The following is a 26,137-nucleotide window of genomic DNA, read 5'->3' as shown; positions in this document are numbered from 1 at the left end:
TAGGATAGCAATGTTGGCTGAGCTGGTACAATATGAAGGTCATCTCACCTCCCTTCCCAGGCATTCAAATGAAAAGGGGAAAAAAAACCACCAAAGAAACAAACAAACAAAAAATCCAAATGCAAACTCTCTAAAACCAAGATCAGGGACCAAACTTTGATGTCTCAATGTACATGTGGGAAGAAGTCATCTAGTCCCCACATACTTTTTTTGAACAAGATTGTTTTACAGTGAAATGCAACTCACCGACAGTCAACTGTATCATTGATTCCCTCCCCATTCTCAGAAGAAGGCAAGAGGTGTGGTTCGCTCTCTCATAAATAAGAGAAACCTGGTTATACCCAATGGCACAGATGGTGAGGTGGCTGGAGCCTGAGGGCGGGGATGAGCAGGTACCAAGCAGACCTGTCTAAAAATCAATCAAATGAACCCCAGCTCTGTGGATGGAAGGGGAGCAACTGGTGATGATTCATCACTCCCCATCCCTCAAATTAAAACATGATAAATCCAGAAAGTTTTACCTCCAAAATCCACCAGACTCCTCCCTTAGAAATGTATTTTCTAGTCATTTCTACGTCAGTCCCCCACTTTTCTCCTAGTCCTTAGGGCTTCCAGGCCCCTTCATGCCCTTGGGTGGCTCATCTGACACTGACTTGATATTTTACTCATAAAATGACCATTTTTTTTAAAAAACCCCCAAACAAATAAAAAACACACACATAAAAAAAAACAAACCAAAACAAACAAAAAAAACAAGGAGGGAAAGTAGAGCAAAACACAAGAGAAACCAACACACACACACACATGCCCCCCCGCCCCCCTCTTAAAGAGTGTCAGAGTAACAGAAGACACTCAGTGTATTTTTTCCTTTCCTGCTCTGTAGAGCCTCCCCACTTCCCGTCCCTACCCTGGGGTACCCAACTCCTATGTTCCAACCATGACCTGGGGGATGGCCTGGTGGAAGCTGCCCGAAGTGCTTTTCTTCCTGTGGCTCCTCATCTAGCCAGTATTACAGGGAATGTCCCTGGCCCCAAATGGATTTCAACAGCCTTTGAGGTAGGTCTGAGAGGTTGTAGCTTATGTCTTGCAGCCAAGCTCAAGGCCAGCGCCCACTCCCATGAGTATCTCAGTTTTTGGCTTCAAATAGCAGCAGCCTCAGTATTGTAATGTCTCCTGGAGGCGACAGAGTTCCTAGTTCTCTGTCCCACAATTTGCAACAGGTTTGACTTTTCTCTTTTTTTAAAAAGTAAAAGCAGAGGTAGTCCATGGGATAAGAAAACCCTATCTAGAATGGCAGTATTTTGACCTAACGAAGGAGTTTAGTCTCCAAGAGTTTTTAAAAAAAATAATTAAAATAAAAATGATTGATAAAATGGTATAAATTAAAGCTACGGCTTATCCCACAAAGATCCTTCCTTTCCGGGCTGCCTTTAGTTTCTGATTAGCAGCATTTCTCTTCATGTTACTTCTCTCTACTTCCACGTCCCTCTCCCGTCTAAAGCCCCTTGCTTCAGGTCAGAGGCAAAAGGGTGTTCATCCGACTGTGCAGGAGTTGGGATGTCTTTGCAGTGGCTTGGAAGTGAGCCACGAAACTCGGCAGTCCTGATGTGAAAGGAGGCCGTTGTACGATGGGCAGAAGAGGTGCTGCCAGTGGGTACCCAGGACTTTGATCCTGGGAGTGTGGGAGGCTGGAGGCATGGAAGCCACAGGCTCTTCCCTTCAAAGGCCCGTTTTTCTCAAGTTTTCCTGAAGCAAAGATAGGAATGAGGAGGGAGGCTTGGGCTGCTGCAGTTGGGCACCACCCGCCTCAGAGCTTTTTCAGACGGCTGTACATCTCCCTCTTGCTCTTTTCCCCTGCCCAGGTCCGGCTCTTGGTGCGGAACTTCTTCAAGTCTTCTTTAAAGTCCTCATGGTGCATGGGCCGGTAGCTGGGGGGCTCACAGTAAGACTGAGGGACAAGAGAAGGTGAGGTTAGGGTACACCTGCTGTACACCCTACACCCCCCTGCCCCCACACACTCTGTTTCACCTCTCTCCTCCCAGGGGTGCAAACTGAGATTGCAGTGCAGCTTCTTGCCACTAGGCTACCAGAGCTCGTCCCAGGTGTGCAAGCTGAGAGAAGCAAGGCAATGCAGCTACTCACCTGGCATTTTAGGAAGAACTCCTTGTATCCACCCTTCAGGACATACAGCTCGGGGTAGTGGAGTTTTGGATACTCATTACCAAGTCGATCCTTCTCTCTCACATACCGGCACCTAGAAAAACAAATGGGAGGTCAAAGTCAGATTGGCATTTCCAGTGCAGAAGGACAAAACCCCCTAAAACCAGAAAAAACTGTGTAAGGTTTAAGCAATTCCTGCACACACCTCCCACCTTTATGGACACCTTCTTGGACACTAATTGTGTTGGGATGCAGTTTCTGACCATGGGAAACTTGCTCAGTCAATGTCACTGCACTGACTGAATAGAACTTATATTAATATAAAATGGTCTTTGCTCTAGAAACAAAGATGCTGAAAGACTCAGGGAGCTGTACGCATCAAGTGACATAGGTGAAGTTCCAACTACAGTTGTGTGTGTAGGGGACACAAGCACAAATTGCAGCAAGGTACTAGCAGCTGGTAGATGCAATGAGGAATACTGAAGGTAGGACTTTTCCTTGATCTTTGCAATTGTTCAAAATGAAAACAGTGGCCCCATCTGAAGAGAGATTTCCCATGGTCCCATGTGAAGTCTTTCTTAGCCCATGAAAGCTACAGCAATACTGCCTGTAGCCTCTCTCTAGCCACCTGGGCTTAGAACTATGGTTTTCTCTCTCCTGGGTCCCCTTCTCAACAGGATCTGCACACTCCAGGCTTGCAAATCCTTTCTGCATGAACTTCTGGAGATAGATGGGCAACTGCCTGGCCTTTCCCAAGCCTTCTAATATTACCACACAAATACAGAATCATCATGGACTATGTGACTTCCCCAGCTGTTATTGTTTAATAGGTGGAGGACTTTGTTGGAGCATGATATATTTTAATGTCCTAAGTGAATGCAGAACAGATCATCCGAGACACTGGGCTGTACGAGGAATGTAGCATCAGGATTGGTGGGAGAGTCATCAACCTGCATTATGCAGATGACACAACCCTGCTTGCTGAAACTGAGGAGGACCTGAAGCGCTTGCTGAAGAAGGTCAAAGACTGCAGCCTCCTATATGGATTGAAGTTCAACATCAAGAAAACAAAGATTCTCACCCCTGGGCCAATTGGCAGTATCAGTATGGATGGTGAAGAGATTGTGATAGTTAACAGTTTTAGTTTCCTTGGCTCCATAGTCAACACTCTTGGTAACAGCCAGGAAAATAAAGAGACGAATTGCATTGGGAAAGTCAGCTGTGAGGGACCTCTCAAGAATACTGAAGAGTAACGACATCAGGCTGGAGATTAAGGTGTGCCTGATCTGGGCTATCGCCTTCCCAATGACGTGCTATGCATCAGAGAGTTGGACAGTGAACAGGGATGATAGAAGGAGAACTGATACCTTTGTGTTGCTGGAGTAGAGTGTTAAATATACCATGGACTGCTAGGAGAACAAAAGGGTTTGTCCAGGAGAAGATGAAGCCAGAATGCTCCTTGGAGTCAAGGATTCTGAAACTTAGTCTGACATATTCTGGGCATGTTGCAAGGAGGGACTGGTCCTTGGAGAGAGACATCATGTTTGGCAGAGTGGAGGGGCAGCGAAGGAGAGGAAGACCTTCGATGAGATGGATCGATTCTGTGGCTGGAGTGGTGGGAATGAGTGCATTTGAGATGGCTAGGTTGGCAGAGGATAGAATGGCGTTTAGAGCTCTTGTACATAGGGTCGCTATGAGTTGCAAGCGACTCGATGGCACATAACAACAAAGTGAATAGGGTTTTACTGTAATTCTACTTCTCAAGAGCACAGTTCTATGCAGCACTTACATGCGGGGGCCTCGTTCAGAAGAAAATTCGCAGTGGAACACGACAATGACCCGCTTGCCGTCAGTAGGTACAATGGGCTTCTTGAGTAGGAAGTCTTCAACCTCTTCTTCCATGTGCAAGTTCACCGCCCCCTGTGGAGGGACCAGAGCTATCTGTGTGGTCCATGACTACAGTCATGACTCAAAAGAAAAGAACCTTTAAGTCCAGGAGACCTTTGTGAGAACAGGTTTCCCAGCTCAACAGCAGACCACCTGACACCTCAATGATGTAGAACACATAGAGGGACTGGAAACAGGTCTTCAAATTCTGTACTAGATTATGGTATACACTTCAGGAATGAGGTTTGTGAACATGGACACTTTCAAGACCCTAAGCAAATATTGTATGTAAAGCATCCTCTTAACTTTCTTTTTAATATTTTTTCTTTATTTTGGTTGAAAACAATCAAATAGCACTAATAGTTCCTTTCTTCCTAGGAAAAAGCATCCTCACTTAACACACTAGGAAGGATTGTTAAACTTGCCAGAGACACATTGCCAGAAACAGGCTTCTCTCAGGTAGGAACCCTCAAGTATTCAAATATCTGTACCCAAACCACAAGTATTATGGAACCTCTTCACTCCTCCCTTGACTTCCTTCCCAAAAACAAAACAGTTGGCCTGACAGCAACCTTCAGAAATGCCTACCTTTATGTGGCCTCCTTCATATTCATATGGGTATCGGCAGTCAATGATTACAAACTCTTTAATAAGGTTGTCAAACTTGCCATTCAAAACAGATGCCATCTGCAGAGAGGGAAAAAAAAGGAGCAATAGAGAATCAACCTTGGCCGTAAGGACACTAGATTCAGATATCCCATGGGCTCCAAAAGGATTACTTACAATTTCTGGAGAGATGTATTTTAAATCCTGATGCTTTCCAGCAACTGTGTGAAATAGATAAACCTAAAATAAAGCAGGAGAAAAAAAAACCCCAGAAAGTGATGTTTAACAAATCAGAAAGACTACTATCAATGCAATATGTATACAGATATCTAGTATATGCTAATTACTCTCCCAGGCACTTTATTAATAACATACTATTTAATTTTTAGAAAAATCTACAAGAAATATTTAGAAAGGGAAACTTAAGCCAGATGGAATCTTACAACTACCAACTAATTTCTTTTCCCATCTGCTTTTCAGACTTTCTCATTTCAGATTGTAAATAGCAATTAAAAATTGTTTTCAACTTAATTGTCCGATTCCTCTAAATTCCACCCAGCTGAAAAACCAAATCCACACCTTCCCCAATCTTCAAGCTAAGACAAATTTTTTATATCTCTTAGGCTATTGTTGCTCATCTCAGCAACATTTATTTTTATCTATGTCTAGTAAATGTGGTTCAATTCTATGTGGTATGCGGCTGCTCTACTATGACATCGTTTATTGAGTGGAAAGAAATGGGGTTCTACTTATGAATCTCTTACAGTGCCTAATACATAGTAAAGTGCTTTAATATATGTTAACTAAATCCATGAAGACAAGATCCATCACTTTAATTATGGTTCAATAAGTTGTTACTGGCACATGCTCTGTTCTACCTTGATATTTCACCATGGCTCAAATGCAGCCAACTTTCCCCAACCTCTCTATGGGCCTTTTCCCTTAAAAAGTCATCTCGCTCTGGATAACTGAAATTCTGTTTTGATCTTGGATTATCCATAACAACCTGTTAACACACAGACTTGTATGCAATACAGGCAGCCCCAGGTGTCATATTTCTAAGTGGAGTTTAGAGGTGAATTGGAACAGGTGCATTGCATTGTTCTTATTTAGTCTTACTTCAGTGCATAGCACTAGGGGTGTAGTTTGTGGAGAGTTGCACTGCTAACCCATGTGTCTTTGGCAGTCTGAATCCACCAACAGCTCTGAGGGAGAAAGATAGGTAACTTCCTCCTATGTGATTCACATCCCCAGACACTCAGTGGAGGGTCAGAATGAATTTTAAAAAAGCAAGAAAAGCTCAGTCTTTAAAGGCTTCTGAAAAGGCTCACAATGCCTCTTCTGAAATTTCCCATTCTGAGGTTTCAATCTATAATTTTTCTCATTCCAGTAATTGTAACGAAGTACTCAACCTGTAAAAATTCAGCTCTGTTCCTACGTCATTCAATTCACTGGCAACGAAAGAATCAGTCTGAAGCAAGGCTTTAGAGTCAGTAGGAATCATCTGAAAGTCAGACTTTAAAACCTGAGGACTGGCTATAATATTTTTATAATTAAAAACACACTTGAGGCAGCTCTGGTGGTCTAGTGGCAAGAAACTGCACTGCAAGTCTGTAGGCATGTGGTTTGAATCGACCAGATACTCTGAAGAAGGATGGAATTGCCGGTACACAATAAGAAAACAAACAAAAAATCTCACCCACCCAAAAAAATAAGAAACAACCCCACACTTGCCAGAGAGCCTGATTTTTGTGTTGGAGGAAGGGCGACTGGTGAGGAGCAATTTTAAGTCTGGTTAGCTGAGAAACACACTACGGACTACACCACCAGCATTCTTCCACCCCCGTGTCCCACAGAGAGGCTCTGCTTACAGCTATTTGCAATTACCTTAGAGAAATCTCCTATGAGGTCTCTTGGGTCATTGTCCAAGATGTTCCCAATGGTCTCTTTGGGAGAAGATGCCAAAGATAATGACTGATGTAAAATCTGTAACAAATCAAAGATTGAGTTTTCGATGGAATTTCTGAAAAGCATTCACAAACAGGAGCATTGTCTATAATCACCAAAGAGATATTTTTTTAGTGCAACAATGAATGGAAATCCAAAATCTCTGTAAATGTTCATTAAAATTAATAAAATTAAAAAAAGAAAACTATGTCTTGGATATTGGATCTAAAACTATGAATAAAAAACTGAAATGTAACAACTATGAGATATCATCTCACCCCAGTCAAAATAGCAAAATTTAACAGAACAGCAAGCAACAAATGCTGGCGAGGTTGTGGAGAAACTGGAACCCTGATTCACTGTTGGTGGGAGTGTAAAATGGTGCAACCCCTGTGGAAAGCAGTATGGCGCTTTCTCAAAAAGTTGCAAATAGAGATACCATTTGACCCAGCAATTCCACTACTGGGAATATACCCTGAAGAGACCATAGCTGACATCCAAGCAGATATATGCACACCCATGTTTATTGCAGCTTTGTTCACAATAGCAAGGAGTTGGAAACAACCTAAGTGCCCATCAACAAACGAATGGCTAGAGAAGCTGTGGTATATTCGCACAATGGAATACTATGCTGCATTAAAAAACAAGGAACTCATGCAATATTATTCAAAATGGTTGACTCTGGAGAACGTTATGCTGAGTGAAATATCCCAGTCACAAAAGGACAAATATTACATGATGCCACTGTTGTAGAATGGGACTGTCCTTGGGGTTGGGGAGAGACTGAGTAAGATGGGTTCAATAATGTATACTGCACTGAAACAGAAGAGGGAGAAAACTGTTTAAAAGAGATGTGACTAGGTATTTCTGTCATCACAGGAGTCTAGAGCGAGCGCTACATGGTGGAGGGGACCTGGGGGAGGGTTTGTAAAACAATGAAAGAAGCTTTTCTTTTACTTTTCCATAATTTTGGACTCATGTACTTATAACTTGTTAGTTAAATTTGTGTCTTCTAGGTTGCAACACCCCCATGATACATCTTCAAGGATATGAACATGTAAGGCCAAGCACAATCAATAAGAGTGCATCTAAATTCCAAAATCAATCTCCATAATAGTCTATGTGTTCCCTACTGCCAAAGGGGCCCTTTAGAGTAGTGAGAGATCTTCACCCTGAAACCCACAGCGTCCCTTTTCAGCAGGAAGTAGCTAAGAGAATACGCCATCCCCTTTTCCTTATGACTCAGGGTGAAGTCTCTCTCAGGGAGGAGTGATAGCGAATGGCAAAGGACACACTGACAAAGGAGATTAATCAGAACTGACTTTGACAAGCACTGTGGCAATTGGACAATTAAAACAGACATTTGGATGGCGGGGAAGAAGAACAAACTGGGGAGGAGGGTAGAGAGAATGGTGCGGCAATGAAGGAATGAAAACCCAAAATCCCTGTAAATGTTCATTAAAACTAATAAAATTTAATAATAATAAAAAAAAACTGAAATGAAGAGATTAAAAAAAAGTGTTGGTTTTTTTTTTTAAATTTGAGTCAATCTGGAATAAATAAAGTATGAATCACTGGAAATAAAAAGATGAGGATGGTTGTACAACTTGAAAAATATAATCAGTGCCAGTAAATTGCATAGAGTAATTGTACAGATGGTGTGTTTTCTCACGTGTTTTTAAAACTCATACAAGCACCAACAGAAAGCCTGTTCTCTTTAGCCAAATGACTAAGAAAAGGTCATCTTATCAAGGCAGAAAACCTTTAGACACTAACAGCTCTCCTCTAAGTAAATACCAGCGGAAAAGGCTGTGGCCACACCCTCTCACCGAGCTGGAATGAAGTGTCCTATCTCATCGCCAATGGGATATTTTCAAAAAAGATTGCACAGTGGTGTCAGTGGAACCCCAAAACCCCAAGTCCTACCAGAAAATGAGTTTCTCACCACCCCAGCTGTCTATGGAGGCTGCTTGGAAAACCAGCTTCTGTTTCCACATGGCAGTAATGATAGGGTGTCTTCCCCTTCCCACCTCCTCTACAGTATCAGACAAAGTCTGCGACAAGAGATTTATAAAGGTCCAGAGACTCATAATATCCAACACACACACACAGGAATAAGAGGCAAGTCGATCATAATCAGAACCAGGAAAATGTCATTAGGAATTACAAATGGGAACTTGAACAGGAAGACAAGTTACAGATACCAACAGTGACTTCTCAAAGAGGCTGAAATTATTGATAAGCATTTTAAAGCAGTCATAATAAAAATGCATCAACAATTATGGACACTTCTGAAATAAAGAAAAAAATCAGTCCCTTGGGGCAAAAAGGAACTTGCAAAACTAACCTCCTCAGGATTCTCAGGAGATGCTGATTCTTCCAGCGCAGCCACACCCATGTTCCTCCTCCGTTTTATATTTACACATGGAGATGCCTCTTGAGATCGTTCTGTTCTCTTTACTGTGGCCCGTAAGGAGCTACACACAGGAGAGGAGTCAAATGGCTTGCATCGATTATCCTGGAAGAAAAACAAAGCAGAATCAACTTTTCAAGAAAAACTGTCCACTGTGGATGGTAAGGCAAAGTGGGAGAGGGGGAAGGGACTTCCTGGACTAGTTTAAAATCTACTGTAAATCAGAACACAGATGCTTTCTCTTCATCTGGACCAAGTCACTTTCTTTGGTTCTAGCATGGAACAAACACTGAGCACCGGGTGCTCTAAGAACATGTACAACACCACAGATACTACACAGAGACAAGGAAGATAATCCTTGCTCTTAAAAAACTTACTGTTTACACATCCGTGTTTATAGCAAAGAGGTGGAAACAACCCAAGTGCCCATCAACAAACATGGATAGAGAAGCTGTGGTAGTCACACAATGGAATATTATGCAGCACTGAAAAACAACTCATGAATTATTATACAAAATGGGTGACTATGGAAGACACTATGCTGAGTGAAATAGCTCAGTCAAAAAACCCCCAAATACTGCACAATACCATTGTTATGAAACAGGACTGACATGAGAGTTGGGAGGAAACTAAGAAAAGGAATGTACACGGCATTGAAACAGACGAGGGAGAGAACTGTATAAAAGGAATATATGATTAGGTATTATTGGCATGACAACAGTCCAGAATAAGAGCTGCATAGTCAAGTGGTCTGAGGGGGTGGAAGGTTGTATTACAATTTAAGAACTTTCTTCCCCCAAGGAAAAAAAGCAAACTGGGGGTGGGGGAGGCAGGGAAGAAAACGTGCAACAATGAATGAATAGAAATCCAATTTCTTTATAAACTTCCATTAAAATCTCAATTAAATCCCAGAGGCGAATGGTTCGAATCCACCAGATGCTCTGCTGGGTAAGGAGGGACAATCTCCTGTACCAGTCAGATCTGATTTGACAGTACACGCACACAAAAATAATAAAAAAAACCACACAAACAAACAAAAAACTCAATTAAAAAACAAAATAAAACTTACTGTCTACAAATGCTGCCAAGAGTGAAAAGAAGTGATGGTGACCTTCTGGTCAGGAACAGTCTGGACTGGCCTCTTGCCATCCACTATGTGACTTGCACCTTACTTGAATAGTGTGATGGGTTCTAACACCCCACTTAAACCCAGGAAAGGTGCAAGACAGCTAGATTATACTAAAACGTGGCCACAACGGATGTTAAAACCAATTAACGGTGTCAGTTTGTTGGCTGGAGGTTGAAGAGCTAACAAATGTTGTATGTACAAGTTTAACTAGGCAACATTGTTCACTTAGCCACTGGGAAACCACTTAGGTCCTACTGCCTGCCTCACGTTTTAGAAGCTTGACTTTAATACTGGGGCTAAGCTAAAACAAGATGCTGCAAAGGATAATAGTGAAGACAAATTTTACTTAGGTCAAGTTGAGAAACAGGCATAAAAATGTCTAAATAGGAAAAAAGTTTAAATAAGGACACTGGCTAGAATAGAAGTTTCAAGGATAAAAGCACAATTCATCCAGTACCCCGACCAACATCTTACAGAAATAAATGGTGGCCAAAGCAAGTGTCTACCCCATGAGGCCCAGGATGGAGCTCCTCTGCGTTGCAAAGGTGCAAAGCAGAGTGTCAGTGGTCACTTGGACAACTGTGAGGACGCTGCAAGCTGGAAGTGAAACCATGTAAAGGGATGCTTACATCAGTAAAGATTTCAGGGAGGTCAGAGCTGTAGATCAGCCACAAAGGACATTAAGTAACAATGGTTGATATGAAATGGTAATAACAAGAACCACATACATATACATTACCAAGACTTCTGCACAATCAACAAAAGTAAAAACAAAAAAATCTCCCCCAAATAGTGCCTTAAACCAGAGAAAAAAAATGTTAAATGGGAAGGCTCACAAACCCAAGATAGGGAGATTCCACTGGCGCTGTCAGCAGAAGAGCCAGCTTTCTGTCAGAGGATAACCTACGTCCTTCCTGCCCCAGAGTTCAATTCCTTAAGGCTCTCTTCAGACACATAGGTACTTACAAGGTTTGTAGTTCTTTTCATGACAAGGGGGGCTGTCCAGAGGCTTGCCATGCATGACGGGGTCTCCTCATCATTCTAGAGAAAGAGGAAAACTTACTTATAAAAAGCATCTAAAAGCCCTCTCCTTCACCACCACTGCCCCATTCTTAAGGTCAGAAGAGGATCACACTTAATAGTTCTTATATCCGAACACAGCAATAAGCATAATCCTTGAGGGTATATATGAGGAGGCATCCTTAGATCCTTCAACCTCTCTCTCTCTCTCACACACACACACACACACACTCACTCAACCTTACACACACACACACACACGCACTCTCACTCTCAACCTTACACACACACACACACACACGCGCGCGCGCGCTTTCTCTCTCTCAGTACCTTAAGATTCTCTCCATCCAGGAGGTCCATGAAGCCATCATCTTCATCAGAAAGAGCAGCAGTCACGGGTGACTGGGGCATAAAAAGAGGCATGATATTCCCTGGATTGTTGTGCTCTCCTTCATTTGAGGAAAGCTGTAAGACATAATCCATGGTGCTAGTTAATTTCCTTCGATGGGTTAACCGATTTTGAGGCAGGCAAAACTTTAAGTAAAATTTTAGTAGTTACGAAACAAAAATTGACACAGAGACTGCCACAAGGGGCTTAAGGATGACGAAAGCGTGAGGACGGTGCAGGTAGCTCAAGGTTGTTCACTGGGTCATGATGAGAGCAGAGTCATCTTGATGGCATTTAACAAAGAAAACATTTCTTGAGATTGTAAATGACTCGACATCCAGAGAAGCATAAGAAAATGGTTAAGTTTTTGTACTAGTTGAGCCCATAGGTAGTAATCTTATCATGGACAGTACGCTTGGAAGGTATATACCACGTTAAAGACTGGTTTTTGTGAGGTAGGTTCTGAGATCCCTAAGTTCATGTGTCACTATAAATATCAGAGAAAACTAGATCTCTGGATAGGAATAAATTCTTTCATTTGTTCTTTCGACACCAAGAAGCTACCATGAAGAAATGGATGATGGCTTACAGTCTAAAACCAGAATACTAAAGAAATACTTGCTGATCTGACTAATAGCCAAGCAGTCAGCCTTGTAATAACTTTCCTGTTTGTAGGCCCATTGGTACCTACAATTAGGGACGATCAGTTAACCCTCATGCTCTGCTTTCCAATACCCACCAAGCAATTTGGCTTATGATGTCTCACAAGGTTACTTTATAAGCTGCATCTGGAGGTTTTGTAAAAATCGTCATGTTCTATCATCTGTAACGTTTGAGAAATTCAATACCACTTCCAACCGCATTTTTCCTTAGCTTTTAGATGGAGTGACTCCAGCAAGCTCACAAGGTCATAAATATTCATTCAAAAAGTAGTAGGAGTGCTTTATGCACTGCAAACAGAGAAGCAATAACAGCTGAACCCGAATCTCAAACCATGTGCCAGATCCAACTGTGATCATTTTATTTTGCTCTAGGTGGGTCTCTTCAGTCTATAGATGCTGTTGGTTAATCCAATTCAGGCTAACAGTAGGAAACTCTGAAAATAATTAACAACCTCTGACAAAGTGACAAATATTTAAAGGACAAGGTACCCTAACTACCGACAGTTTGGAGACATGAGGTTTACTGGAAATCAGGGCAGTTCTTATCAGCTGCTCCTTTGGAGAAAGATGGGTACTCTCTTCCTGTGTGACTTACAGCCTCTGAAAACCCACTGGAGGGTCAGGTATGAGTGGATTACGACTAGATGATACACAATAATAGCTTAGTAAATCATATAAACTCTTAGCATGACCCAGGGAATGCCGCAGATCATTTCCCCAGCATTGACAAGGTTAAATTTTCCTAGCTCAAGTACAGTATTTCAAACATACCATCTCCAGAGACAGTAAAGCCCAAAATCATTAAGATTGTAAGAGACAAAGTAGGACCAAGCTTAGAAGGCCTAGCTCATGGTATAAAAGGGTTGACAAATACAGCCAGAAATACACAAATATGAGAGGATAAATTTAATTAATTGGACCTTCCAAAGCTTAAATACTTATGTGCATCAAAAATATTTTCCAATCGAGGCCCAAAAAAAAAAAAAATTTCCAACAGAGTGAAAACTGACTGGGAAAAAAGATTTCAGACAAGGGCCTAAAAAGCTGGCCATAGAAATCCCATATGACCCAGCTATCCTACTGCTTGGAATATACCCTGAGAAAATGAGAACTGAGGCACAAATGGAGACTTGATACCAATGTTCATAGCATTATTCACCATCACAAGAACATGGAAACAGCCCAAATGTCCAATCACAACTGAATAGATTCAGAAATTGTGGTACATTCACATGATGGAATAGTAGAAGGAGCAATGATTTTGAAAATCTTTACTTGGGAGGGAGTGGAGAACATTATGCTAAGTGAACTAACTCAGTCTCTTAAAGACAAATACTTTGTTCTTTTTAAGTATAAGACCATTATTGCAGAAATAGAAAGATAACTAGTAAAATGTGTATAAGGATCCAAGGCGGGAAGAGTAAGAGCAGAGGGGTGAGGATAAGGGCAGGGGGGGTAGTCAAAGGGTCACACAATTTGATGGTTAAAGGGAGGGGTGGGTAAAGGAAATGGGAAAGATCTCATGTGAAAAGCAATGTATATGAACTTTGTAAGCAAACCAGTATAAAATTAAACAAAACAAAACAAACCCAAAAAAATCCCCAAACAACCCCACACCATCTCTCACACTGTTTCTGTCTGCAACAGCGACATGTTTTATAGTCAAATCTTGAAAGACAATGTCAAGATAAAGACAAGTCAGAACTCTAGTCAAGTTTTCAGTTCCAGGTTAAAAGAAGATGCTTTCACTGTCTCTTCCCCTCAAAAAGTCCCCCATGGAAGCCAAGGAACATACCATCCGAGCTGGGGCAGAGTTCTGCCTCTGTGTGAAGAGGTCTTTACTCTCAAGTCCATGAAAGTGCAGGCAGCCACGAGATGCAGGTCTTACTGGCTTCTTAAACTCAAAGGCTTCCTGCAAGACAGTATTGTGGACACATCTTCTACTGTCCATAAGAACCAGCTCTACAGAAAGTACCTTAGCTACAGCTTAGGTGAAATAGCTAGGGAGTGGACACTAGTTACTACATTATAAAAGCCTCCTGTGAAGAGTTTAACTGTTTCTCATTTAATTTCTAACAAAGAATATATGTAATCTGTCATTGGCTAACTTCCAATTAGTACTGTCCTTCTTTTCCCCACAATACTTTCTTTCCTAATGTCTGCCAATCCTATGATTAAAAACAAAACAAAAACCCAAAAAAAAAACCCTTAAAAATTTTAAACCCCCCAAAACAAACAAAAAACCACTCCACAGAGAAAAAGCTAAGCTTTCCACCTCTTTGCAAAACAGGAAACACTACTTAAATGACTGCATTACATACTAAAAGCAATGGAAACAAAACCCAAGCCACTACAGGTTTGTGGATAGCTCACAAACATGCTGAATGAAAGCCAGATGTGACAGCACACATACTGTACAGAAGTAAAAATGAAAAAAAAAAAAAAGGAAAAAAAACACCCAACAAAACAAACAAAAACACACAACAACAAAAAATAAAAAGAGTAAAGTGAAATTACTCCAGGGTGACAATTCTCAAGACGAGTTGTGAAGATAGAAGACTAACGTGGAGACAGCAAAGAGCATCAGGGTTTGGGCCGTGGGATCTTAATCTGGGTTATTACTGTTACCTGCCCTTGAGTCGGAACAAACTCAGAGGCTGTCAATTGCACGGGAGAAAAAACCCCATCTTTCTTCCTGAGAGTAGCTGGTGGATTCAAACCACCTCCTTTTGGGTTGGCACCAGAGCATCTAGGTTTAGTTATACAAGTATATTTTCTTGTAGAAATTCATTGAGCTATACAAGTGAGATATACATATGCTTCATTTTGGATTTCAATACAAAAGAAAACAAGTATAACTGTGACAGAAAGATTTGAATCCACATTCATTTACCCTGAAGTAGCCAGTTAAAGGAACTCATTATTAAGCAACAACTCAACTCACTTCCATCAAGTCAGAACTGACTCATAGCTGACCCTTCAGTGGGTTTTTCTGAGGATGTCAACTGCCTGGAAGGAGACTGTCCGTCATTCTCCAAAGAAGCAGCTTAATAGATTTGAATTGCCCACTTCTGGGTTGGCATGACAACTCTTTAAAAGCTAGTGCTACATAACTGTATGTGCTAACACAGTACTCTTGAGAACTATGTGTGGATTAATCCTTTCACCTTCAAATGTGACAGAATGCCCTCATTTTACACATGAGAAAAACTAGACCTCACAGGTCAAATGGTATGGCCATGGTCACAAAGCTAAATGGGATGGTTCCAAATAGAGAGCTTTTTAGCAAGTATTTGCGTGGTTTTCCTTCTAAGGGAAAGGGCTATGCAACACTGGGAGCCAAGATCAGGGGACAAGGGCCATCATATTGCTTTTGTAGTACAGCTAAGCCACCATTTCAACATTGCTATTACCAGGAATTTCCTAGAACCGATGTAGGAGAAAGCACAACACAGAGAATGAGGCTGATGCATTGCCCGAGTGCCCTCAGTGGGTGAGCAGGGTATACCCACAGAAACACATTTCTATGTTCTCCCTCAAAACATCTTTCAAGTTGTCAAAACACACCATCAGGAGAGTTAATGATTGGTTCTGAACTAAGTGTTGAAGAATAAAGTAATTATGGATTATGACATATCAGCAAGGAATGGAGAAAGGGGGACAATAAACAGAAGAAGTAATTGTAACAGGGCCCAAAAAAGCTGAACGAATTCATTCAAGTGTTTTGGACGCCTGCCCTAAGCAAGACACCCTACCAAACACAGAGAGAAAGCCAGGCCAGGGTGCTCAAAGACTTTTTAAAAAATTAGGGCAATCATGAAAGTTCATCCTCTAAGCCACCATTTTCATTACTCTGTAATCCCCTAACAAACTATGGTGACATAGTGGTTAAAACACTTGGCTTCTAACCTCAAGATTGGCGGTTACAACCCAATAGCCATTATGGAAAGATGAGGCATCTGCTCCCATCCAGATTTATAACTTTGGAAACCCTGTGGGACATTCTACTCTCCCCTCTACGGCTGCTATGAGTTCTAAAGGGCTATAGCATCTACAGAGCAAAGAAAACAAGGAAAAGCCGGGCAGACTCTCCCAGACAGACATAATTTATGTCCTAATTTATGGACATAAATTATTCCTTTAAGCTACCATCAGAATAACTCCTGCATGCATATATTATCACACTTCACTAACAGCTCTAATAGACACAACAACTTTACAACTAAGAAAATGGAAAATTAAAAAGAGAAATGTTTTACTAGTAGTAAAAAAGCAAGGATTTACACCCAAGAGTCTCTCACCCCCAAAACCATACTCGACCTGGGCCAAGTTTAGTCTCCCAGAAAGCAGCCGACTGTACTGAAAAGTCATTGATTTTACCTGTCTTGCGTTATAACAAGTTAGCCACAATGATGATACACTTACATTTTCCTTGTTTTCATCATGGTCCATCATCTGAAACACTTCATGAGAATCAAGAGAATCAGAATGGCTTCTCTTCAAAGCTGGGCTACATCCCAAGAACTTCTGCCATCAAAATGAAAAGAGGAAATTAGGTTATATAATGAAATGTCAGTTTCAAAAGAAAAACGAGCAAGAAAGGATGACTAGCTCCTTCTAATGCCACACTAGTAGGTATCCAACAAATGTGTTCAGGATCCACACTGCTAGAACACAGGTTACAGGTCTTCACCACATGGCTTTACATCTAACCTGACAAAGTGTAAAAACCCCCCAGTAAGGGCCAAATCAGCTCCAAAATACAATTTATATAAAAAAAGAAGCCTTCTTGATTTGATAAAGCTCTGAACAAGAGGAAGGGGAAAAGCCTGAAGAGCCAATCATCAAAGTTTCTTTAGGTAGAGAGTACTTATAGATAAGAAGTCAACATTCTAAGATTGCATATTAAGGTCACACTGGTAGCTAGGAAGCGCAGCAGGCAGAAAACAGGCATTATTCGGTCAAAAATAAACAAACTTACAGGTAGGAAATGCATTCTTCTCATGGTATTTTCAAGGCTGCAATGAGATCAGAAAGTCAACAATGAGAACAAAGCAAATATAGACTTATTCATATTAATAGAGGAATAGTACCTAGTGTGTAGTTTGAGTGCAGCTGATAGAGCAAGCTTCCAAAGAAGCATACCCAACAGCAACATTTCTGTGTGAAAGAAAACCCAGAAAAACCCCACAACACCCCACCTCACCCCACTAAAGCAGTTTTCTCTTAAAAATGTACAGATATTCTTAAGGTTATAACATTAGAGAACAGATCAGGGATTTGGGTGCCCTGAAAAGAACATCAAAATTACAGCTAAAACAAAGGAGGGAATATCTGAAAACTGCTGATAGAAACAAATCAGTTTCAAAAATTGCTGGGAAACTGCCAGGATCAGGTGGCAGACTAACCCGTGCTATCAAATCAGTTCTGACTCATCGTGATCCTATGTGTAAGTGTGACTGTTGCTGACTAAGGTCAATTAAAGCCAGGATCCAATATCCCAGGCTGGAAGAATGTCATTAAAAAAAATGCAACCAAAACCTTCTAAACACAAACATTTAAAAGTAGGGAGTACATACTTTTCTTTCCTGTCCAAAGGCCCAGGAGAATCCAGACACAAGCCTGTAATAATTTAAAAAAAAAACCTCAACAAAACAAAAATTAAACCCTACTTATTAGTCTGCCAATGAACTCAAGTCTGAGTACTAGAAATGTCTTACTTATGGATCAACAGACAGCAGAATTATAGGTAAGAAGTGAGAAAAAGTAATTACGTTATAGGTATCGTACTTAATGTTTTAATACAACATGTTTATGAATGGTTATTTGAAAAACCAATAAATTTTCTCTCAAATCAGTTTAAAAAACATTTTTTAAAAACAAATTTTTTAAAAAAGCAATTCATGTTATAGAAAGATGTTCCTCCTTCATACTTGTTAAGTCTTAATATTTTCAGTTTTATCTAATGATCCCTTCTTTCACTTAAAAACACACTTCTCACTTAGTAACTACGTCAGCATCGAATATTTACAACAGTGATAAAGAAAAAGCTATTATTCTGGGCACTAATGATACATGTTGGTAGTAACAAATCTGGAGGCATGAGGAACATGTCATTTGTCTAGACCATGATTCTCAAGGGTTTTAATACATATGTTAATTGTGGAGTCACTTTCATTATATAATCTGATACGGGTTAGCCTCCATTTCTGCCTAACAATCTGATCTGTGGAATTTAGCCATGTTGGTAAGTTAGCCTTTGGTATACTCAAACTCAGTGCTGCTTCTTAACACATTTCTGAAGTTGTAAATTATAGAACCAGACAGCCTAACTCACTAGGACACCAGATCAAACAAAACCCCCTAAACTAGTTGCCTGGAGTCAATGTGAATTCACCAGCTGCTCTCTAGAAAAAAATACACAGTAGTCTGTTTCTGAAAAGATTTAGAACTTTGAAGACTCTATGTGCAGCTCTGTTCTCTGCTATAGGGGAGCTATGAGCGGGCAGCAGTGGATTTGGCTTAGCTTCTTCTTGGTATTCATTTTCAAGTTCCAGCACACACTAAACTCCTTGCTAATACTGGAATGTTTTCTCCCCATAAAGTGCTACAAAGGGCTTCTTTTTAAATGTTTATCCCCTGATGCCACCAACAAAAACTAAGCTTCTTGGTGAAAGATCATGTTTCAGCAAATTCCCAAATGCCCGTCCACCTCAACCCCAAACATACAATGCATAGTGAAGCCAGAAATACCTGAATCAGTTGATTCCGAGGAGCCTGTTCTCTGCAGATTGCTGTTCTTCACCCCCAGCGGCTGCTCATACTCACTGTAACCAAGAGAAATTCCTAGGACTCAATTAAAAGATTCAAACAGGTCAGACCACCAGGCTCAAGAAGAGGCCAGGCCGCACTGAGCCAACATTACTTCCAAGTCACACCCGGTTTGCACTTGAGAATAAAAGAGTGAGTTAGGCCTAGGCCCTGAGCCACACTGTAGAACAGGATGGCTTTAAGAGAAATGTGGAAGCATTTCCTGAAATGGGACAATGTGCGCCGGATGGTACTGGAAGTGAGGATGAAATGTGGCTAATATTGTGTTTCTGCATTTCAGAGATTTTAAACGGAAGAAGGTATCTGCTTGGTTAGAAAATGAGATGCTCAATATTTTGAGGATCGATTTCCCGAAAACACTGCAGATTGCCTTTTTCTTTCTTTTTTTTTTTGTTATAGGAGGAAGTTCTGGGAGTTTGGGGTATGGAAAGTTGGGTTTAAAAGGTCTGGTTTTGGGAAAGCAATGGGGTGGGTATCCTCAGGGGCGAGGGACTGGGATGTTTTGGCACAAAAGGCTGGAAAGAAAAATGCCACTTTGTTGGGAAGGAACAAAGCGCACACGAAACTAAAATGCTGTGCGGTTCAGCAGAGGGTGGAAGGAAGTAAGCGATGAGAAAGATCTGTTCTCCCCCACTTTGGGACAGATTTCAAAGGGTTCACAAGGAAAGGGAAGAGACAGATCCCAAAGGGCTCACAGGGACAGGGAAGGGACACGAAGGAACAATCAGAAAGAAGTGGGAAAAGGAGGAAGCGAGGTTTGGCCCTGGAGGGTCCCAAGGGCCTCTGCTGCCCAACATTCCGCCCGGGCAGAGGTGCACATGGCGGGCCCCGGGGGTCGGCGCTGCAGCCCCGCGGGCGGATCGAGCTTGTCCCCGGCCGGTTTCCCGCCCCGATCTTCCCGATGGCCAGCAGCCAGGGCCCCTGCCGCTAAAGCCCTTCTCACCTGCCCAGTCCCTGCAGCTGGTCCATGGAGACGGTCAGGTTGGTGACAGGCGACGACAGGCCCCCGGTGGTTGGTGTGCCGAACAGCGCCTTCACGACGGCGGGTGGGGCGGAAGGGGGGCTGCAAGCGAAGAGCAGGCGCCGGCGATGTGGGGGCTCCGGACCCAGTTCCATGGCGGCGCCTGGTCTCCCCAGCGCTCCCGCTCCCTCTTTCTCCGCCTCCGCCACGCCCGCCCGGCAGACACCGGCCTCGGTCGCGCGCGCGCCCAGCTGCCAGCGTCCGCGGGTCGAACACAAACACGACACCGCGGTTTGGGGACGCGGTGGCCGCGGGCAAGCAGCGCGGACGGGCGGGCGTCCGGGATGGGCAGGCGCCAGCTACACGAACCGGTGTCCCGACTGTCGCCCCGCGAGGCCGGCGGGCGGGCGGGAGCCGGCAACCTGAAGATTAAGTCCAAACAAAGTCTGCGGGTCACGAATGGGGAGCGGTCCAAATTCTTCTAAAACTCTTGCCCAACTCGGCGGTCACAGGGTAGCAAAAAAAAAAAAAAAAAAAAAAAAAAAAAAAATCCTACTTCCCTCCCCGGCTACCACCGCTAAGATCTTTTCGCGGTAGTATGTGCTCCTAGGGGCCACCTATGGTCCGCCCCCTTTTCCTAGTTGGCGCCAAATGGAATCCACCAATCAGTAAGCTAGTTCCCGCCCCCGAATGGCCCCCACGCGGAACCAATCAGAGGAAAAGAAAGAAACTGCTCGAGGCGTTCTGCAAGGTCAACAGCGCTCTGAAGGAGGGTGAGCCCTAGGAAGACTGAGGTCACGGAAGACTCCCAACAGGCTTTGCGAGACCTCCGCGTGGCTCCTTGGCCCGTTATATGCTGGGAAATGTAGTTTTCATGCAACGCGGCTTTCCGGGTCCTTACTTCCTGGTTGACCAGCACCTAGAAGTGCTGAAGGGACGTGAATGCTAGAACGACCGGTCCGGATCTGCGGGGCTCACCTAGGCTTGCTCCCCTAAAAGAAGCACCCCTAGGTACGGCACCTTGTGCGCTCTCGTCTGTTCAACTCCAGGCCGCTAAATGTTGATACAAGAAACTGCCCATTTCCCACCCTCGACCAGAATCCGAGCTTTAATGCTATACCCTGTTTTTTTTTTTTTAAATAAATTTATTATTGTGTGTGTGTGTGTGTGTGTGTACCGTCACATCAGATCTGACTGGTACAGGAGGAGGTTGTTCCTCCTTCTCCAGTAGAGCATCTGGTGGATTTGAACTGTGCACCTCTGGGATTATACGCTGTTCTGAAATGAGCAGCCGATAAAATTGCTCTTCAATTCCCAAATGTGTTAAAAGAGCAAACAACAAATGCTGGAGAGGTTGTTGGTGGGAGTGTAAAATGGTGCAGCTGAAGGGGCAGCAGAAACCCCATTTTTTTTTATAAACCCCCATTAACGCTGGAGGCAGAAGAGGGCCATAAAAATTCTTGGGTTAGGGCAAACACGAGTGCCCCGGGTAAAACCCAGTCTGTCCTTGAAAAAGTAAGGAATTAACTAGTGTCTACGTGACACAAAAAAGAGTAAAGGCGGGCAAAGTAACCAGCCCACCAAAAGCCGACCAAATGACTGACCTCCTGGCCCGCCAATCTCTTTGCCTTAGCAGGGGCACCCAAGAAAAAGCTATAAAAGCAAGTGGGAGGGAAAACTTGAGGCTTTTTCCCTTCACCACCTTTCTGAGGAAGGTGAAAGAGCCTCCACGCGTGGAAAAGTTAAACAAACGCTCTTGAAATTTCAGACGTGTTTCTGGATTTTTTTGAGGGGCATTTTGTGGGCACAACAGCAGCCACTATGGAAGGCTGGAGCTTTCTCAAAAAGTTGGAAATAGAGATACCATTTGACCCAGCAATTCCACGACTGGGAATATACCCTAAAGAAACCAGAACTGCCACCCAAGCAGATATATGCACACTCATATTTACTGTGGCTTTGTTCACAATAGCAAAGAGTTGGAAACACCCAAGTGCCCATCAACAAATGAATGGGTAGACAAGCTGTGGTATAGTCACACAATGGAATACTATGCTGCATTGAAAAACAAGGAACTAAAAAAACAAGGAACTCATGAAATAGTATACAAAATGGGTGACCCTGGAGGACATTATGCTGAGTGAAATATCTCAGTCACGGAAGGACGAATACTGCATAGTGCCACTATTGTAAAGTAGGACTAACACTGGGTTGGGGGAAAACTAAAAGAGGATAAATAATGTATATTGCATTGAAACAGATGGGGGAGAGAACTGTTTAGGAGGAATATATGATTAGGTATTATTGTCATGACAAGAGTCCAGAATGAAAGCTGCATAGTGGAGTGGACTGGGGGAGGGGGAATTGTATAAGAATGAAAGATTTTTTTTTGTTTACTTTTCAAAGAGAAAAGCGAACTGGGGGAAGGGGTAGGCAGGGAGGAAAGTGTGCAACAATGAATGAATGGAAATCCAAAGTCTCTGTAAACGTTCATTAAAATAAACATTCTAATAAAAAATGCACTTTTGGTGGAAAAATTCACCTTGGATTTTCAAGGTGTTGCCAAGAAAAAAAAAAGTAGAATCTTTCAATAAATGTAAAATCTTGATTGTGTATTTGTTGTTGTTACATGCTGTCTAGTGGTATGTACAACAGCTCTGAACCTTGTTCTATCCTGAACCTGCCTTACTGTCTCACACCTACCCACATTACGGCAGTCACTGAGTCAATCCATCTCACAGAGGATCTTCCCCTCTTGTGCTGTCCCTCCACCTTTCCAAGCATAATACCCCTCTCCAAGGGCAGGTCCCTCCTTGCAATGTGACCAAAGTTATAGTTACGTCAGACTGAGCCTCAGAAACCTTACTTCCAAGGAACAGCCTGGTTTCACCCTCTCCAGGACGAACCTGTTTGTTCTCTTAGCTTAAAAGACAATCTCTTTTGTTGGGCAAAAGTATATTAAAATTAATCCTGCTTTCTTTAAAAAAAAGTCTTAAAAGTAATCTCAAAGTTTATACAGCAAATTAGTTTCCCTATAAAAAATTGAGACATATGTATGACATTGATTATAAGTCCCCTCATTTTAACTGCATTCTTAAGCCTTCCTGAGTTTTCCATTTCCATTTGCCCATTGCTATCCCTGCTTTCTGAGCTTTCTGCTGGGTAAATGCTGCCTTTTTTTTTTTTAATTATTTGAAATATATTTCGTTACTATCATCTTACAGGCATAGGAAATTACACAGAATACATGAATTTTTTTTCCCTTCCATTGCAAATTTTTCTCCCTTAAGACAGTGGTAGGTTTTTTTTCTATAATTATATTTTATTAATTTTCATAAACATTTACAGAGATTTTGTGTGGGTTTCCATTCATTCACCGCTGCACCATTCTCTCTACCCTCCTCCCAGTTTGTTCTTGTCCAAATGCCACAGTGCTTGTCAAAGCCAGTTCTGATTAATCTTCTTTGTCAGTGTGTCCTTTGCCATTCCCTATCACTCCTCCCTGAGAGAGACTTCACCCTGAGTCATAAGGAAAAGGGGATGGCGTATTCTCTTAGCTACTTCCTGCTGAAAAGGGACGCTGTGGGTTTCAGGGTGAAGATCTTCTCTCACTACTCTAAAGGGCCCCTTTGGCAGTAGGAAACACATAGACTATTATGGAGACTGATTTTGGAATTTAGATGCACTCTTAATTGATTGTGCTTGGCCATACATGTTCATATCCTTGAAGATGTATCATGGGGGTGTTGCAACCTAGAAGACACAAATTTGACTAACAAGTTATAAGTACATGAGTCAAAAATTATGGAAAAGTAAAAGAAAAGATTCTTTCATTGTTCCACAAACACCCCCCCCCAGGTCCCCTCCACCATGCAGCCCTCGCTCTAGACTCCTGTGATGACAGAAACACCCAGTTATATATCTCTTTTAAACAGTTCCCTCCCTCCTCCGCCTCAGTGCAGCACACATCATTGAACCCATCTTACTCAGTCTCTCCCCAACCCCAAGGACAGTCCCATTCTACAACAGTGGCATCATGTAATATTTGTCCTTTTGTGACTGGGATATTTCACTCAGCATAATGTTCTCCAGAGTCAACCATTTTGAATAATATTGCATGAGTTCCTTGTTTTTTAATGCAGCATAGTATTCCATTGTGCGAATATACCACAGCTTCTCTAGCCATTCGTTTGTTGATGGGCACTTAGGTATGGGTGAGCAGATTGTCCGAGAGGCGGGGCTCTATGAGGAGAGGCGTGGCGTTAGGATTGGTGGATGATCTAGCAACAATCTGCGTTATGCAGATGACACAACCTTGCTCGCTGAAACTGAGGAGGACCTCATGCACTCACTAGGACTGCAGCCTTCAATATGGACTGAGGCTTAATGTCAAGAAGACAAAAATTCTCACCACTGGAACAATCGGTAGCATCAGGATGGATGGTGAAAAGATTGAGATTGTTCACAGCTTCAGTTTGTTCGGCTCCACGGTCAACACTCTTGGCACCAGTAGCCAGGAAATCAAAAAACGTATTGCGATGGGAAAGTCTGCGGTTAGGGACCTCTCCAAAATACTGAAGAGCAACAGTGTCTCTCTGGAGACAAAGGTGCGCCTGATACAGGCCATGGTTTTTGCAATCACTTGTTATGCATCAGAGAGTTGGACAATGACTAGGGAGGATAGAAGGAGAATTGACGCCTCTGAGCTGTGGTGCTGGAGAAGAGTATTGAATGTACCATGGATTGCCAAGAAAACAAACAGATTCATCGTAGAGAGGATTAAACCAGGCTGCTCCTTGGAGGCAAGGATTCTGGGGCTTCGTCTGACATACTTTGGACATGTTGTAAGGAGAGACAAGTCTTTGGAGAGGGACATCATGCTGGGTAGAGTAGAAGGACAGCGCAGGAGGGGAAGACCCTCTATGAGGTAGATTGATTCCGTGACTGGGGTACTCGGGATGGGTGTGTCAGAGGCAATGAGATTGGCACAGGATAGAGCACGGTTTAGGGCTGTTGTACATAGGGTCGCTATGAGTCACAAACGACTGGACGACACATAACAACAACAATGGTTGATTTCATTTTGGGCTGAAAAGTGACTGACGGCCTAGTTTTACGTGGTCTACTAGTCTTCATCAAACCAGTAAGTCTGGCCTGTTTTATGATTTGAGTTTTAGTCCACATTTCCCTCCCACTGATGAGGATCTCTCTAGTTATCTCTTTCAGGGTGGCCAGTAGTGGTAACGGGGCACTAATTCTTTCTGTTTCAGAGTCTTGGAGACTGAAATTCATGTAGTTCATTATTCTTTTAGACTAACAGCCTTTGCTTTTCTTTAATTTTCATAGACTACTAGGACAGTCCAGTAGTTACACATTAGGTAACTACTCACAAGCTTTTAATATTCAAACTGCTACTTACGGAAATAGGATGTTGAAGACTGTCTTTGTTAAGCCAACTGACTTTTAGTATAGAGTATGTTGTCAATTGACATTGATGTGCCTATGACTATGAATGTCACCTCTTGTCTGTGACCATTTTTGTGGTTGTTTAAAATTACCTATGAGGGTGCTCTGGTAGCCGAGTGGCAAGAAGCTGTACTGCAATTCCAAAGACATTTGGTTCAAATCCACCAGATGCTGTGCTGGAGAAGGAGGGACAATCTCTTCCTGTACTAGTCTGATCTGATTCCACAGTATACACACACCAAAAATAATAATAAAATAAAATAAATATTAAAATTACCTATATGAGAGGGACCTCAATAACATTAAGAAATAATCATCAGAGTTGAACAGCTTCATTTTGGACCCAGACCTCTGAGTGAAGAAGTTCTTTGGCACTAGGGAAGGATAGGAGACTTGGAGATCTCCAGGGAATGGCAGATCTTCAGTTGCTGAAGGAATCAAGATCTTTCCTCTAGAATTGACAGAGTGAGTGAGCTTTCTCCTAAAACGGCACCTAAAATTTGCACTTAAAAGCTTATAATGTTGATTTATTTTACAACTAACTAACTAGGTAAAATTACTCATATGGTTCACATTATGTTTTTACTAGACACTGTGGGTATAGATTCTACCCCATATGTCTTCTTATGTCCACTGTCTTTGCCTGGATGTAGACCTCATCATCTTC

General features: G+C 42.3%; 1 protein-coding gene across 2 annotated transcripts; it reads right to left on the bottom strand.

Moving 5' to 3' along the window:
* Window positions 1–1,807: 1,807 nt before the first annotated feature.
* On the bottom strand, window positions 1,808–20,159 carry CDC25A (cell division cycle 25A). Of its 2 annotated transcripts, XM_006892943.1 has the most exons (15): window positions 19,987–20,159; window positions 18,966–19,039; window positions 17,792–17,834; window positions 17,194–17,230; window positions 16,638–16,739; window positions 14,008–14,124; window positions 11,493–11,627; window positions 11,109–11,183; window positions 8,948–9,118; window positions 6,541–6,639; window positions 4,831–4,893; window positions 4,636–4,734; window positions 3,950–4,080; window positions 2,143–2,254; window positions 1,808–1,948 (listed from the first exon to the last, which is right to left on the bottom strand). In XM_006892943.1, the coding sequence occupies exons 1-15, from the start codon at window positions 20,157–20,159 to the stop codon at window positions 1,808–1,810; spliced, it is 1,572 nt and encodes a 523-aa protein (XP_006893005.1). The 2 variants fall into 2 exon arrangements, with proteins under 2 accessions (XP_006893005.1, XP_006893006.1); XM_006892944.1 differs by lacking the exon at window positions 14,008–14,124.
* Between the last annotated feature and the right edge of the window lie 5,978 nt (window positions 20,160–26,137).

The sequence above is a fragment of the Elephantulus edwardii genome, unplaced genomic scaffold, assembly GCF_000299155.1.
Source record: "Elephantulus edwardii isolate Elephantulus edwardi_28Jun2011 unplaced genomic scaffold, EleEdw1.0 scaffold00121, whole genome shotgun sequence".
Taxonomy (NCBI): domain Eukaryota; kingdom Metazoa; phylum Chordata; class Mammalia; order Macroscelidea; family Macroscelididae; genus Elephantulus; species Elephantulus edwardii.
Note: the sequence above shows the minus strand (reverse complement) of the source record. Positions and strands in the feature narration are given on the sequence as shown.